The sequence below is a fragment of the Argopecten irradians genome, chromosome 8, assembly GCF_041381155.1.
Source record: "Argopecten irradians isolate NY chromosome 8, Ai_NY, whole genome shotgun sequence".
NCBI lineage: Eukaryota > Metazoa > Mollusca > Bivalvia > Pectinida > Pectinidae > Argopecten > Argopecten irradians.
The window spans coordinates 32637801-32654604 of NC_091141.1; the positions used below are offsets into that span (position 1 = coordinate 32637801).

The following is a 16804-nucleotide window of genomic DNA, read 5'->3' on the forward strand; positions in this document are numbered from 1 at the left end:
AGTTATAAACTAGATTCGTGAAAAATAAGCCCCCACGAAAAAATTCCAAAGAGTAAGTCGCGGAATTTAACACCCGCGAAATCAAATAACTATAAAGTATTCTAGTAACATTACTCAAGGAATTAACTCTTGTCTTTAACTTCTCTATATTCGGTCTTGGCTTTTGTGAAGATATATTTTATCTACCACACTTTGACTACTCACACAAGCTTCAGCTTACGGCAGTCTTTTAAATTCGGAATCTTCTTTATGTCATTGGAATGTACATTTCTGTAAATAAAAACCAGATAAATAAACATTATTTACAAGCATCACAAATTATCGCTGTGATAAAAGATAATATAACGCAATTCTCTTACAGGGAACTGTAACCTATACGTATTTTTGTGGTAATTTTATTTCTTATTTTCGCGATTACTAATCGCCCGCATGATATTTGCAAAATTCTATCGCTTTCTAATATACATCCTCGATACACCAGGGGTTACTATCACTGACTTTATATCCACCTCTGGACTCTCGAAGGCAGTTTAGGAGAGAAAGATTTGACCAAACACAGGGCTGACAACCAACTTTGAAGCCATACAGTGAACAACAGTGTACCACATTTTTTGATGTACATTAAAGGACTAAAATGCCTGTTCTGTTCCGTTGCCTTCAATTGTACTATGAAATAGTCCAGGGGTGGATATGACGTCAGTGATAGTAACCCCTGGAGTATCGAGAATGTTTAGTATATTACTTAATACCTTTATAGATGACGGAGTGCTTTACATAATATACTAGTAACTAGATTTTAATAAGCATACATGTGGTACATTAATGCTTCAACATTTTTCTAAACTGATATTATTCTAAAAGAAAGACCATCAAATTAAAACGTGTGTGTTATTGTCCAGCAGACTAAATGTACTCATTTCATATGCTATTTCATGAAACTCGTCTTGAAGATATCATTTTTACGAGCCTTATGTTTGCTCGCCAAGGCTCTCAATAAAAAGTCTTACACTCGTTTTATTAAATCTCATATTAAATAAACACTTCTTTAAGATCCTTTATTTATAATACAAACATTTTAGTTCCATCAGATTGGTATAATCCCCAGTACATTGTATGAAGGGTTGTGGAGTGCACAATTATGCAAAATATTTATATACATTATGTTATTAAGTTTACGTTATCCATACCAGATTTGTTTGGAGATGGCTAAGACTAATAGGATCTTACTTGGGTCTGAAAGGTGGACAGGGATATCTCTAACCGAGAAAACAAAATTCGGCTTGTCGACCCGCGGCTTGCCGAGAGTTGACGGTCAAAATATTTCATGAGGGTTGAAATATCCCTGTCCATCTAACAGACCTATGTAAGATACTTTTCCTCCCATACTTTAACGAAACATTATGAAAATACAGTTATAGAGAAACATTTCTAAAGCGTCGCTATCATAGGAACGTCACAATGTCTCAAAACTAATGACGTCGTCGACAATAGTCGCCGCATATAATGATGACGTCACGTCATTGTCTTCAGCGTATTAGCTGTCTTTTCCCTCTCCCGGTAAAAGACAGAGTTATCTTTTCCCTAGTAACCAAGGGATATCCCTGTGAAGTATAATGTATGGGAGAAAGACATTGTCTGATGTCAGATTTATTTGCTTTTTTGTTGCAAAACCTTGGTTAAACTGACACATAAAGGCATACTGTATCTGTCAGTAAAAGCAGTTGATTGAGACAAATGTACAAACAGTTGTCGACACAGAATGTGTAATGTTATTAGATACGTACAGTTATATTTATATAGATAGTAATTTAACGCATCCAACTAAATTATTTCTCGTGACGTTTTACCACACTGTTGTCTACGTAAATAAACAATTTTGTATGTGAACACTGAGGAGGTATGTTTACCATTACATACACACTTACACACGGAGTGAGTACTATCCCGTATAAACACACAAAATATACCTCCGCGTCGTTCGATTAAGATGCTACACCGCGGACAAATGTTTTTTTTTTCTTAATAAAAAACAGAAGCAGAGACATGTGTATTGTTTTCTTCGGTTATAAATGTTACTTTCTTAAGACCATTACCACCATTAAAAGCTATTTGATTCAAGATAAAAATATTAAAAAAGAATTAATCATGTCGCGAAAAAAAATTCCGTGGCACCACATGTATGTCCTGTATGGATTGAAGTACTGATTGCACATGCACCAAAAGCAAAATAAAATAGTTCAGATTATTTGTTTTGCGTTAATAAGAAATATATATATATATATATACGATTAATCACCAATTATTGTTCACATGATGAGTATCGTTTATGCTGGGTAGGCGGTGGAGCATTTTAACACATATACCGGCTATTTACGTCTGTGGAAGTGATAGTTTGGTTGCTTATATTCGCAGTAGTTTTAATTTTGTTAATTTCGCGGATTCATCTAATATACAAAGTCTTGATTTAAAATCATGGTTTTACATATCGAGGTCTCCTGTATGAATGACGCTTTCAATGGCTACGAAGACGATTCGCGAAAATGAACTCCCGCGAAAATGTACCAAACAGTAAACCGCTAAATTGGTAAAAGCTTACACACTGAGTCAGTACCATTATACCTCAGCTGATAACAGCGTGGTCATCGAAACCTCAAGAGAAATCATTTTGTTGATTGTTTTAGATAACCATTTAATTTGTTTCTTGTATCGTGATAATGCACAAGAATTCCTTTTATAGGTTTCGTGTTTGTTGTACTCACAACTCGTGAATGTCCGGGTGGGAGTTACAAAAGTCCACAGGTATCTCAGTAATGGCGGATCTATCCAGCCTTAGAGTCTCTAGCTGAGATGCCCCAGACAGATCTGGGAATTCTGTCATATCTCGGGCCTCCGATATTTGTCTGAAATGATTGTTCAGAAAGCCAATGAAAGTCACATTGTGTGTATAGCATGAAGTATGAATCCTGACACACCGAATGAATATGTGAGTGAAATGATCTTACAAAATACAGTATGGATGTGAGACTGGAACTGATGCGTAGAAATCGAATTTGATTTCAAAATAATTTAGTGTAAGATGTTAATAAAAAGGAAATTGGACAACAACAGACAATGCCTATATTAGCCCTCTCTCATGCAGAAGAATCGAATGTATAAACAGCCATCATAGAGGTATACGGCTTTCCACGAAATAGACCAGTTGTAACGAAACTTAACAAACTAGTTTTCTATATATGTTATAATTTAACTAGGCAGATATCATGGAAAAGGCTAGTATATAGATCGATGGCCCATATCAGCCGACATGACAGCTGCTTTACTTAACTGTAGTTGTACACACAATTGTGGTGACTGTCATGGCAACTGCTGTAGTAAAAAGCACTTTTAATTTTACTCGTTTGGCAACTGCTTTACTAGTGTAACTGTTTTGTCATCCTTACGCATGACCCATATCAGTCGTATTGCCGAGTGTCTGGCTTTTGAGACAATTAACATTCCACAACAATATCGAGTTTGACGCTGTACAGGTGTACTGATTTAATGGCCTTTGAAACCCAATGATATTTTGCTTGATATCGGTGTGGAATGTTAATTGTCTCAAAAGCCAGACACTTGCAAGGATGACAAAACAGTTACTCTAGTAAAGCAGTTGCCAAACGAGTAAAATGACTAAACATTTTGGAAAGAGCTTTTCACTAAAGTGTATATACCTAGTCTGTTGTTTGATCGTATTAAGGATTAACTTCAATATATTTTTATGTTATAGAAATATAACACAACAATCTGAGTGTATTATGAATAAATGTAAGAGTACACTCAGAGTCTTGTGTTATATCTCCATAACATAAAAATATATTCAAATCAATCCTTATAAATCAATTTACTGAAGACAATCTCTTCAATATTCAAAATTCATTGTGGGACTCTTGTATCTATGAAATCATAACGTCGTTATCTCAGCCAATCAGAAGCGACGTTACAAACGGTGACGCATTTTTTTTGTTTATTGGCTGATAAAGTAAATTACTAAGCCAACGAAAGCAAAATTGATTTATTTGTTGAAAACTACCTAATTGTGTACAACTGAATGTATTTATAATGTATATTGACAATAACATATTATGAAATGAAATGCAAAAAGAACTATTCGTGGTTAGTCGGTGGAACAACGCTAACTACATGTATGATGTATAAAACTTTTTTTCCGTGGTTTCATAGCAACAAGAATGAAATTTGTATACAAAAAGAAAAAAAGACATGTTATACAGTTTCAGAATAATTAAAGGCCCACTACCTTTCCGGAGCAAAATACAAAGGTTTATTAAAAAACATTAATAATATCAGAAAATACATATCGATGGCCTAAGATGAGGTTACAACACCAAACATATGCAAGATTTCCTGCGTAATATATGACAACAGCTGAGAGTTATTTCGCTGATTTGCCGTCTGGCGCAGTGATAGTCAACTACCAGGCGGTATTTAGGACGACGGCGGGAAACATAAGACGACCCGCGTTATGAAAATTAACGTTTTATTTATTTAAATCAAATTGTTCAGAAGGTGATGATACGTGTAGTATTAACGGTAAGTTAATAACTTTTGCGACTATACAAAATTATCGATCTCGTTTTACATTCCCATTTCAAAAATTAAAAGCCGTTTCGGAAAGGTAGTGGGCCTTTAAGCAATATTTTTTCAGAACAGACATTTAAATGTCGATTTTGCTAGAGTAATTATCCGATACTTACAGGTTTTTCAAGGGAAGGTTACTGAAAGCCATTTTCCCGTAAGACACGATCGGGTTATCTTTGAGGACTAACATGTGGATGCGGTTGTTGCCGGCGAAGGCGTGGTCCGGAATGTATTCTATCAGGTTATCTTCAATCTGCCTGTAGGTAGAAAATATACAACGAAAATTACTGTACAGCGAGTAAATTTCTTGGATGGTTTATTTTCCCTATAGTGGTGTAATGACCATGAAATCCGCGAAATACACTGCACTCCAAAAGTTAAGTTACATATATTAAGATTTGCTGACAATTTATCGTGAATAAAACTCCCGAAATTAATGCAATAAATGATTTACAGAAGATATACGTGGATATATAATATATACTGATGGCTGTAATTACAAGGCCAAAAAATGTCTGTTTAGGGTTTAGGGCGGAAAAATAGGGTCGGTCGATCGGAAGGATTTAAAAATTTTTTTTAGTGTCTTTCACATTAAAATGATGGCCGGAACCGGAGTCTGAGATCGAAATCCCGATTTTTTAAATTTTTGTTCCTAGAAAAGTGGGGAAAAAAATTAGGGTTGGAGGTAAAAATTAGGTCGGTCGGGTAACCTTAAACATGTGTTTTTTTGGCTTAAGGTTTAAGTATTTCCGTACTTTACGTATATTTGTAAAAATACATGTGAAACAAAACATTTGGAAGACAGTGTATAATTATAATTGAATATTTAGATATTTATTTATAGATATTCAAGAATTGTAGTTAAAGGGACAATCTAAGAGTACATTAAAATTTGCACACGGAAACAAACCAGTTTTAATAGAAATAAGATTAGTTGGTTTTACTGTGATATGCAGAAAAATGCACACTGTGGTGAAATGTATGTGAAATGTTCAAACTCGCTTACTGTCCGCCATTACACATAGTGGTCGGATGTCTTGTTTGCCGAACCCTGGCCCTTGCCAGAGTAGTTAAGATTTTTTTGTCTAGAAGTTATCATATCGCTCTTATAGTAGTGTATTTACCTTATTAGATGTATGTTCTTGTCTAAAAATAATTTCGTAAACTCCTCAGTAGTTATGTATTGCATTTGTTTAACGTGCTTGACTTTGGCTCGGTCATGGGTACAGCGTACATATTGTACTTGCTTAATCGTATTGATCTACGATTTGGAATTTCAACGGCATCAATTAAAATACTCAACAACGTTGTCAAATTTGTCAATATTTCTTGTTATATTTTTCATAAGGAATGTAGAACAATACATTTATGTCATATTTTGCTTCGTGGTTATGTAACAGAATTAGCCTCACTGAATTGTCCCTTTAGAAGAATTGTAGGAGTTATTGAACCGCGAAGTCTAACCTCCGCGAAAATGCTCTTTGTAAGACACCACGAAATATTAACCCCACGAATTTAAAGCGTCATGCAGTATTACCGTCAAATGCAGTTTTTAAAGATGCTTCATCGCTAACGAATGGTATTTATTCTCTATCAAAACTGGATCAGACAAATTAGTATTTTTCCTCAGTTACAAAAGTTACTTACTTTTAATTACATAATAACCATCATTGAAAAGTTAGAGCTTCCTATTTAACTTCAAGATAAAAAAATAAAAAAATAAAAAATAATTGCGTTTAAAAAATGTCCATGACACTATGCCCTTTATGAAAGTATTGATTGCGCATCCAACAAAAGTAAAACAAGTTATTTGATATAATTATAGTGTAAATGAGTCAAATATTTAAATAAGTAAATAACAATTATTGTTCCAAATTGGAGCATCTCTAGCGCTACATTTAAAAAATATATACATTTACATGTTATATTGCTTGGTATTTCATTTTTTGCAGAAATTAGCTTGGCCGCGAAGTTAGTGAAATTCAATTCTCGCGAAAATAACCCGACTATTTAAAGGATCGAAAGTTTATGCTAATAGATGCACACGGCACATAATTTAGATTTTAAAACAAAGTCATTTGTGGTTAAATATCAAATATCATAATAATAAAACGTACTTACATTATGGTAAGATCAGGTAAAGCCATAAATGCAGGTGGCACATGCTTCAAACGATTTCCATTGAGTACTCTATGAAAAAAATAACATAAATTAGCCTAATATCCATTGTCTGCGTCCGTGTAATTTAAATTGATATGACTCTAGCGTAATATGACCTGGAGCGCTTTTCATTTGTTGACCCTAGCAGAAAATCCATTGCGAACTAATGATGTGCTTATATTTCGAGGAAGTTTTTGATATGTGTCCGGCAATGCTAGCAAGCTTCTTAGGTTGGTTTTATAAGATATCACATAAGGTAAAGATAATTTAAGATATTAGATGCTACGATTTTCCTCTATTGTCATTGACTGATACATGGTTACGTGGGGTTTGATATATAGTATTTCGAATAGGAGTCTCCATTTCTCTTTCCTAGACATCATTACCTAAACGTTGAATTCTTCAAGGTGACGTCTTATGGCCATCGTTCTTCTTGTGATTAACATATACGAGGATGTAACAAACTGACATAAAAAATTGAGGACCTTTGATTCAGTCCGTATGGTTTTATACGGCCATGGTGGAATCTAAAATAATGACCTTGGGCTAAACCCTCAATCATTATGCAATTCTACCAGGGTAATATAACACCATATGGACCTCACCAAAGGCCCATAATTGGTAATTAGCAAACGTATGAACAAATGAAACCCTTTTTTCTTACAGAGAAACATTGAAATGGGAATATCATAGAATTTGAATGTCTGTAATTACCTTGTAATTTGCTCATTGGAACCAGAAATCGCATGAAATGTTAAAGGAATGCAGCATAAGAAATGTCAGTGTTTTCATTCGTGGGTCACTGAAATGGCTATACGTGATCACAGCCTAATTGAGCAATTATTAACAGAGTCAACACGCTGAAGGAAAGGAAATCGCTAATCACATAAAATTTGGTGACTGGATTTGCAATAACACGACTCAAAAGACACTGGTTCTACACCGGCAACAACAAGTTAGGGAATATATCACGTGGATCGATCGTAACGTTTCCATTATAAGATTTCCTGTTTTCATGAATGATTCTTCACTTAATTTCTCCGTCTACAAAAGTCTTCGTTTGATAACGAAAAACTTATATGAAAGACTTACGCTTGATAAAAATTGGAATCATCTCGATTCATATCATTTCTTGAGGGGAAATATTGGCATATCGACCTCACAACATTGAAGACATATATGTCATATTACGGAGAAATGGAATCCTTTCGATTCAAATTTTCCTGCGTGATTTTAAATGTTGGTATTACCTCACAGATTTTATCTGTTTAGACCAATGAGGCGTCTAACGAAACAAACGTCATATTAGGGTTGCTGGTAACTTTGTATTAAGAGTATCTAAATCGAAATTTGACACTTTATGATACTTTGTAATTCTAGAGTCAAAACCAAATCGAATGTGAAATTGTTTGGTACTTGTTTGCGGTTTTATTTCTCGAATAATATTTGTCATAATCAATTATCTGCATAAAAAAAAACATCTTGAGCATTCTCCCTTATCATAAAACTACATTTTCACTACTTTGAGATTCACCCATGTTATTTTACTATAAATTGCTATGAAGGTGTAATAAAATAGAAGTGTCAATGCGCATTGATGTGGAAATACATGTATGTTGCGTTATTTTAATGCTTCATATTGTCCCAAGGACAAGTTTCGAGGCAATTAGATCACTTGACACTTATGTACTACAATACGTTTGCCTAAAAATAAAACAGAGTGCTTGATCCCATAAATCGCTGTAATTCCAAGATTTATGTAGACTTGATTTCTGTCTGATAAAGTGTGAACGGATGGAGGCGGTAATCAATTCGCTGTCTTCCTTGCCTTGATATACACGGCAAGACAACGGCAGTACGATTTATTGATGGCTTATGCTGTTAGATGCAAATTAGATTTGGTGCTTCTTTAAATACGAACGGACCAAATTAGTCAAAGTCATGAAACCATGCAGTAGATTTTCTAGGACAAGTATGGTTGACGCATGTCTGGGCTACACATATTGAATGAAACTACCAATGACAATATATAACATTTAAATAAATTATTCAATTTGTTTTTATGATCATTCTTAATTATGACAATTGTGTACCAGTAGTTTGTTTGGTTTGCTTGGTTAAACGTCTTAGGCGTTCCTGAAGTAAAATCACCGACCTGTGGTCAGTGCTTGGCAACTACTTGCCATGGAATTGGAACTAACGATTATACGTTTGATCATCTGAGCTACTCAGCTACAGCAACCACTGCAACTGTTATCAACTCTCAGGCACCACTCCCAGGGTATCAAAACAAATAACATTTCCGGTTAATCTAATTGTTGGATACAATTTCCGGTATTATATTTATAGAGAACATAATCCCCCGCTGTATCATTATAACAAGGAATAATTACTTGGAGATTATCACCCATGGAATTTTTAAACGTGAAATGGTTTTACAAGGTGAAGTGTGATGGTTTATATTCTTAGTCATATAAATTTGTTAAAAAAAAGTTGATACAAACTCGGTTCTAATTTTATTATTTTTAAAACCAACTCAGTTCTAATTATTTTGTTTCTAAACAATGCGCAGTTATCATTATATAATCTTAATATAAAATCAGATCAACTAAAAAGTTAAGTTAGTTATTACATTTTGTGATGATTTACGAATAGGTAAAATTCCGCACAGAAACACAATCGTCATCCATCTATAAACCCTTTACAATGTGGGCCGGTGAGTGAATGCATTAATTTGTCAAAATGTTCATGAATTTAAAGGTGCTCCACGGCTGACGAAAGGTATTTTTTCTCTATCGAAAACAGGAGCAGACAAATGAGTATTTTTCTTCAGTTACAAAAGTCACTTACTTTATACAATAATCACTATTGAAAAATTTGAGTTTCAAATTTTAATTAAAGATAAAAATGTTCAAAATAATTAATTGCATTCCAAAAAAAATCCACGGTACTATACCAAATATGGAATGAAGTAATGATTGCGCATGTATCAAAAGCAAATAAATGATCTTATATGCATTGTTTTGTTAATCAGACACATATTTACACGATTATACGTCATTTATTGTTAAAATCATGGTAACTTTAAAATACCAAGGACAGCGTGCGATGCCTGATACATTTCGTAGATAAGCACATGCGCCTCATATCGCACACCACACATTTTTGAATGTTGCGTTGATTAATATCATGAAATCACTGTATCTGTCTTATAGTAATTTCATGACGTAAAGAGAGAGCTAAAACAACACATCGGACACGTCTGTTGGTATACGAGGTAATGAAATACGGTGTTAAGGACATTACCCTTCGGGGAAAGTAAGAAAAGACTGAAGGAAAGCTATCCCACAATATCACATTACCTTACATGGAGGGCAATGAACTGGAGAAAAAACTGGTTTCGCGAAGCTCAATTCTATGGAGAAAATTGAGAATTCAAATGTGGATAAACACAGAATAATGTTTCATTTGGAATTGTTGCCTCTAAAATATATTTTTTTGTAATACAACGCGATATCAATATGAAAAAAACCCCAGAATGCTGATTGAAGATTAAATGCGAGAATTCATCTTTTTTTCATATTTCATCATCAACGCTGGTAATTGGTTCGTTACACATGGATTACTGTGTGAAACTAATAATGATGGTGGTATAACATTTGAGAGTTAGATTATACAAACGACGATGTTGCTTGCGGAAAATAGGATCTCAGTAAAATGATCCATGTAACACCGACTGCATAACAAATAAAATAGGGACCCAAAGTAAGGTTGCAAATGTCTTATATATTGTATATGATGAGACTAAAAAAACTAAATATCATACTTACGCAGTATTTGGAGACATTCGCTAGAATGAGTGAAGGTGAGATGTACTCGAGAGTTTTAAATTATTCCTGATCTGTCATTCGTATCACACACCGCACAATATTGCGAAATCTCTATTGCAGATAGCGTATTAGATTACTTCAATTTAGACACCTGTCAGGAACTTGAAAACTCGAACCCATGTCTCTTGGTATATGGGTTTAAGATATCTAAGTGAAATGTCAAGATCACTGAAAAACTGACAGAATTAAGTGCAGAACCCTTCGGGAAATTAAGATACGACAAGGGAAAAGTTATTTTCCTTCAACATCATCACTTCATATTTTCGGAGGTCAATAAAATGGAAAGAAGCCAGATTTTCCGGAGCTTATTTCCTTGGAGGATTCAAATGTGGGCGAAAGAAAGCTAATGTTTCCTTTGGAAGTGTTGTCTTTAAATATAATTTCCATAATAAAAAAGATATTAACATGAAATAACACAATGCTGATTTTGGATTTCTTTTTATTCATTTTTATTTCATATTTCTTCATCAACGATGATAATTGGTTCGTTACACAATGATTACAGCTGGTAAAACTAATAATGTTGGTGGTTTGGGAGTAACATTAAACAAGCGACATTAATAAAGATTGATGTCCTGCGGGAAATAGGATTTCCATAAAATGATCCGCGTATTAACGATAAATAAATAAGATATTGACCTGCAGTAAGGTTGGAAATGTTAGACCGGTGTATTTAAGCAGTACCTGGCGAAAATAGGACATTGTTTTATAAAATCAAACACAATGTTTTGTATTGCACGTTTGACATGTGGAATGCTGTATTCACCTTCTAGCCGGAACTACTTTTACGAAAATTTATTCGCCATTCGTCCATTTTCCAAACATTGCATTTAATTGGTATGTTTTTAGAACGAACTAAATCACCATTTGTATTGGGAAAAACATTATGTACTTTTATACATTCCGACGTTGCTCAATTGACTATATAATGAAGTAATCCGGTGACAAAACGTGAACAGTGTGAATAACTAGGACGTTGCCTTCTTTAACCAACAAGGAATAAATAGGTGATTAACAACGACATATGCGAAATTCCATAACATATAAGAAGGTCTGCTGTATTCTTCAATATAACTTCCACAATATCACACAGAGTAATGACTGAATCATTACACACGCAAACGCTACCTCCTGTTGCCGTGTTAGAAAGACGTAGACTCACAAACTGTAAGTTTTGCGGCAGGAATGTTTTCCGGCGCAAGTATCAGCGCTGGTACCTTCAATATCTTCTTTTCAAATGTCACCACTATCAGGAAATACAACATTTCACAACGATTCACCTTCTCGCAAATACAAACGGATAGCACAGCTACCTGACTTCGAATCAAATGACAAGAGTTGTAACGCGGGGAAGTTTGAGAATGTGACCAATGTCTGTGACGTCATGCACAAATGACGAGAGTCAGGAAAATTTACTCTCTTATCATCTTTTTGATTTCTTACTTTTGCAAATAATTGTAGCTAATAATTTTAAAAAAGGAATCTATTATCTTTTAAATATCTAATTTTGTAATGTCATTGAGGAGTTGTTCATAATTATTGTAGCTAAATGGAGAAAGTATGACAAATATAGACTATAGTATCTCGTTCCTAAGTTTACTTGTGCTACCGAAACCGGTTCAAACTGGTTTCTGAAATACGAGGCGAACTAACACCTCGGATTATGCTTCAATTTTCAAAGTAAATAAAATCTAATTAACAATCTACTTAAAATATGGAATGTATATGCTAAAAGCAAGATCACACAAATGTGTTTTCCTACGGATCAGAAAGCATTCGTTTATTACATTACATTCACAAGTGTGTGGTCTTGCATATGTGTAATACATACGTAATAACCTGTTCTAGAAATCGAAGGATTGAGAGACAACTCAAAAATATTAAATTTATTCCCAGAACTGTTTCCTTCTTTCATCAGAGACGTTGTTGGGGAGATGGTGTTAGTTCTATCGGAGAGGGTAACACCTAGAAGTATCAGTATCGAGAGATTTGTTGTCATGGTGATAATTAAATTAGAAAATACAATTTCCCTCCTGACGTGACCACCGACATTATATTGCCATTAGCAAGTCTTTACTCGTCTTCGCTATCAGGTTGTGACCTAGATCTAGGATACATCACCAACTTCAATGTGATGTTTGATCTATGTGTACGTAACGTGACAGTTTTCTTTCCTTCCAGGACGGGTATTTTTACATTTAATTACGTTTTTTATAGACTGTGTGTCGTCTTGGAAATAGAAATATATATATCTATTTAAAAACAATGGTGTTACAAATTGAACCCTTGGGCTACTAAAGTATATCCTTCCTTGTTTTCCATCGACCTACATTAAGTACATTTGTACCTTGCATTTCCATCACAATGTGCAATGCTACAGGTGATATTCAAGTCGATTCGGTTGCAGCAACGCTTAGAAAAAAAATTGATGTTTTTTCAATCAATGATTGTCTTTTTGTTTTATTTAATACCCTATTAAAACTAACTACAGTCCTTTGAGGCTGGAACTATAAAAATGCTGTACGAAATATATTTATACCTAAAATAGACATTTTGCCAGCTTGTCCATAAGAAAGCAAACGTATATCTCCGAAAAAACACAATTGATTACTTTTCAATTCCTTAAATCATGCTTATACATATTTCATATAATATTTTATAAGTTTTCTCGGGCATAATCGCTTCATGTCATTTTACACAAGTATGTAATACATAGATATTTACATATATATTCTGAAATATATTTTTTCATATTACATATATTTTTATTTATATTTTTTAAACATATTGTTTAAATATCACATATTGAAACCTAGAGCTCAAAAACCACAATAATGATAAACTCCGGTTAATTTTCCTGTTTGTGTGGCATAATAGCAGAAGAATGGAAGTCGACAACGTTACGAAAAGTGTTAATCATATTATATAGTATTATAATACTTACAACTCTCCGAGGACATTTAAGCCTTGAAATGCGTAGTCGTGGATCTCCGTCAGTAGATTATCAGCTATCCGTCTACAGAAAGGATGTTAAATAAGAAATGGCTTCAGTGTAATGTATTTGAAATTCAAATGATCGTATGATTAATTCTGCTTTGTTTTCATACTGAATTCGACTTTCTGATTGGCCGATTCTTTCTCTTTATACCCCCAAAAATGGCGCAAAAGCCCAACGCTATTGTGATGTTGTAACAAGACATCAATTTTACATATACATTGTTATATGTGTAAAGCTAGGGGTTCTATGGCTTTTTGACTTCTTTGAATAAATTATCACTTATCAAAAATTTGTTTATACCTGGAATATAATTGATTTAATGAAAAAATCTAAGTAGCAGACGTTTGCAAGCAAACCATGATGACAGATATGATTTAAAAATCGTTTATTACGTTACACTTTTAATTGCATAATTATAAACCATGACAATGGAGTTGACAAATCTCTATTTGTGTATTACAGAGTTGTATACCTTTTGGGTAGGTATTGATTGTGAAGTCATGTGTTTGCGAGCAAAACGCCACACTTTTAAGAGAAAACTACGCCAGTTTAGCTCACAACATAATGACGTCACAATGGACACCTACCAACATGGGAGGTAACTCTGTATTATGGGGGAGCCACGGTGGCCGGGTGGTTAAGATGTCTTGACATATTACCTCAAGCCCTCCACCTTTTTGCCATGAGTTCGAATCCCATGTGGGGCAGTTGCAAGGTACTGACCGCTGGGCGGTGGTTTTTCTCCGGGTACTCCTTTTTTCCTCCATCAACAAACCCGACACGTCCTTATATGACCCTGACTGTTATAATAGGACGTTAATTTAATGAAAAACCTGAAACCATGTAATATGAAAAGACGACGGAGTACTTACAAAAAGATCAGATTTGTTAAGTTGCTGAAAGCGTATTCCGGAAGTCGCTCGATCTGGTTAACAGACAAATCTCTGAAAGACAAAAATTAGCTGGTAATTTCGGGATTTTTATCTATCTATCATACAATGTAGGGTTTCGGTTTGCAAAACATCAGATCACCGGTTATCCTTATATATAAGGCCATTGATTTATAGCTTTGTAAGCTTGGGGATCAGACTGGGAAACCCAAAGTATAAAAAAAATTATAATAAGTTGTATGGAATGGAAGTCTTTTCTGTACGCCCACCAATTGGTTTAACCGAAAACCAAAAACCAATTATATATATATAAATGTCAATAAAAAAAAGCTTCGTTTTTTTTCTGAAGAACCTTATTACATCATATTTACAAACTCTACATTAAAAAACACAGTTTCCAGTTAACTATACCAATAAAGTTGGTTAAATTGAAGCCATAACAGTCAATCAGAAATGATGATGTTATTTTTCAAATTAACAAAGCAATTTCTATGTTTCTATAATAATGTATGTTTCCATTTATGGAAATTGTCTAAACATTGAACATTTCTTAACTATAAATTCGTAAAATTTGAAACGTATAATCATTTTTAATGGGATCAGAAAAATCTCCTTACAAGGCTTCGAGAACAGAGAGGTATTGGAAGGCGTCGACCGGAAATGACGTCAGAGCATTGGCTTCAATATGCAAGATTTTCAATCGCCGGAAGTTCCTAAAGCTGTCGGGAGGCACTTTGCTTATGTGATTGGCATCCAGATGTCTGTAACAGAGACAAGAATATTGTCAGAAATAACATGTCCGATCACATGGTTTGTCTCTGGACACTTCGTATTCATTCCACTTTATGATCCCTCGTGCGCATTCATCCTGGGCATCAATTTTTTTTTTTTAAATTATATACTTGTTTCGCAGTTGATGTAAAATAAGCTTTCATTAATATAAAATTTAACATGGATTGATATTTTTGTTCAATCTTCCATCAACAACATTTTTCGATAGGAATGTCTTCCAACACACGAAACTTATACACTGAATACTTTTAAAATCAAAGTGAATGAAACGAATAGAATGACAATGTTTTCACAGACAAGGTATTTCTTATTCAAATTTGAGGAAAAGATAAAATCAACTCGGACCTGCATCACTAAGCCTGCTACATAATTACGAAGACAGAAAGATAAAGTATCAAATTTTCAAACAGAAAAAGATTAAATGATATCACAATATAATTAATTTTTCTTTTTTTTCTGATTGACCGATTCTTGTTTTAATACACTATGAAACAAAATCCGAAAATTTGGCGAAAACCAAATGGTTTCAACAGAAACGTTGATTCGGAAAAGTAATATATTGGTAAATCAATGGAATCGTGCGTGTAAACATATTTTGTAAATAGTCTGGAAAATTAATCATAAGCATTGATGTCACTATTTTCTTAATTTCATTGGGTTATGAAATAAGCTTTGTTTGCAAACATTTGTGACAATCCGCTACGCGGGTTCATACAGTTTGTAAACAAAATTGTGTTTGCAAACTTTTGTGAGAATCTGCTACGCAAACAAAACGTATTTCATACCCCGATAAATCAAAAATAGTGGCATCAATGGGTTTTTTCTTCAATAAAAGTATTGAGAGTTATATTTAGTCACTTCCTAGGGTCGACAAACAAGTATTTGGGGGAAACTAAAAACAAAGTTGTTTTTGGATTTGGTTGCACAATTAAATTAGTTCTTTTTTTAATGTTCAAAAATCGAGAACACAATCAAAAACGTTTGTTCGGATACTCTTGATGGCACAAAATTTTTTTTAAACGAGGGCACAAACGTGTTGAGAAATGTCGTATGTTTATATAATATATGTTTCATACATTTTGACAATTTTTGAATTTAATTTCACTGCTTCATTGTCAAAGAAATTTCCTCAAATTCCGTTTGAATGTAGATATATATTTGCATATTCCGGAGATAAAAATTGTAAAATTGTTCATAGCTTATCAAAAAAGATAAAATTTCTTTTTTTCACAAATTGGCAGCTGAATTATGAATTATTAAGATTAAAACACATGTTGACGTCAAAATTTTGTTACACTGCATACAATAACCTATTTCAGAATAATAAAGATGAAATATTTCACAAATATTCGAAGAAAAAGCAGAAGTTTTCTACAAACTTTGAAATCTCAACAAAATCTAATGAAAAATAGCAACATGATAGTAAATACAAAAAATTA

At 33.7% G+C, this 16804-nt stretch overlaps 1 protein-coding gene across 1 annotated transcript in view; it reads right to left on the reverse strand.

The window, feature by feature from the left end:
- LOC138330125 (leucine-rich repeat-containing G-protein coupled receptor 5-like) overlaps positions 1 to 16804 on the reverse strand; it is a 90139-nt gene that overhangs the window by 18382 nt on the left and 54953 nt on the right. Inside the window, exons 5-11 of the mRNA XM_069277520.1 lie at positions 15191 to 15334; positions 14556 to 14627; positions 13630 to 13701; positions 6757 to 6825; positions 4752 to 4892; positions 2760 to 2900; positions 205 to 270 (exon numbers count right to left, since the gene is read on the reverse strand). Coding sequence (XP_069133621.1) covers positions 205 to 270; positions 2760 to 2900; positions 4752 to 4892; positions 6757 to 6825; positions 13630 to 13701; positions 14556 to 14627; positions 15191 to 15334 — 705 coding nt within the window. The remainder of the gene's footprint in view (positions 1 to 204; positions 271 to 2759; positions 2901 to 4751; positions 4893 to 6756; positions 6826 to 13629; positions 13702 to 14555; positions 14628 to 15190; positions 15335 to 16804) is intronic.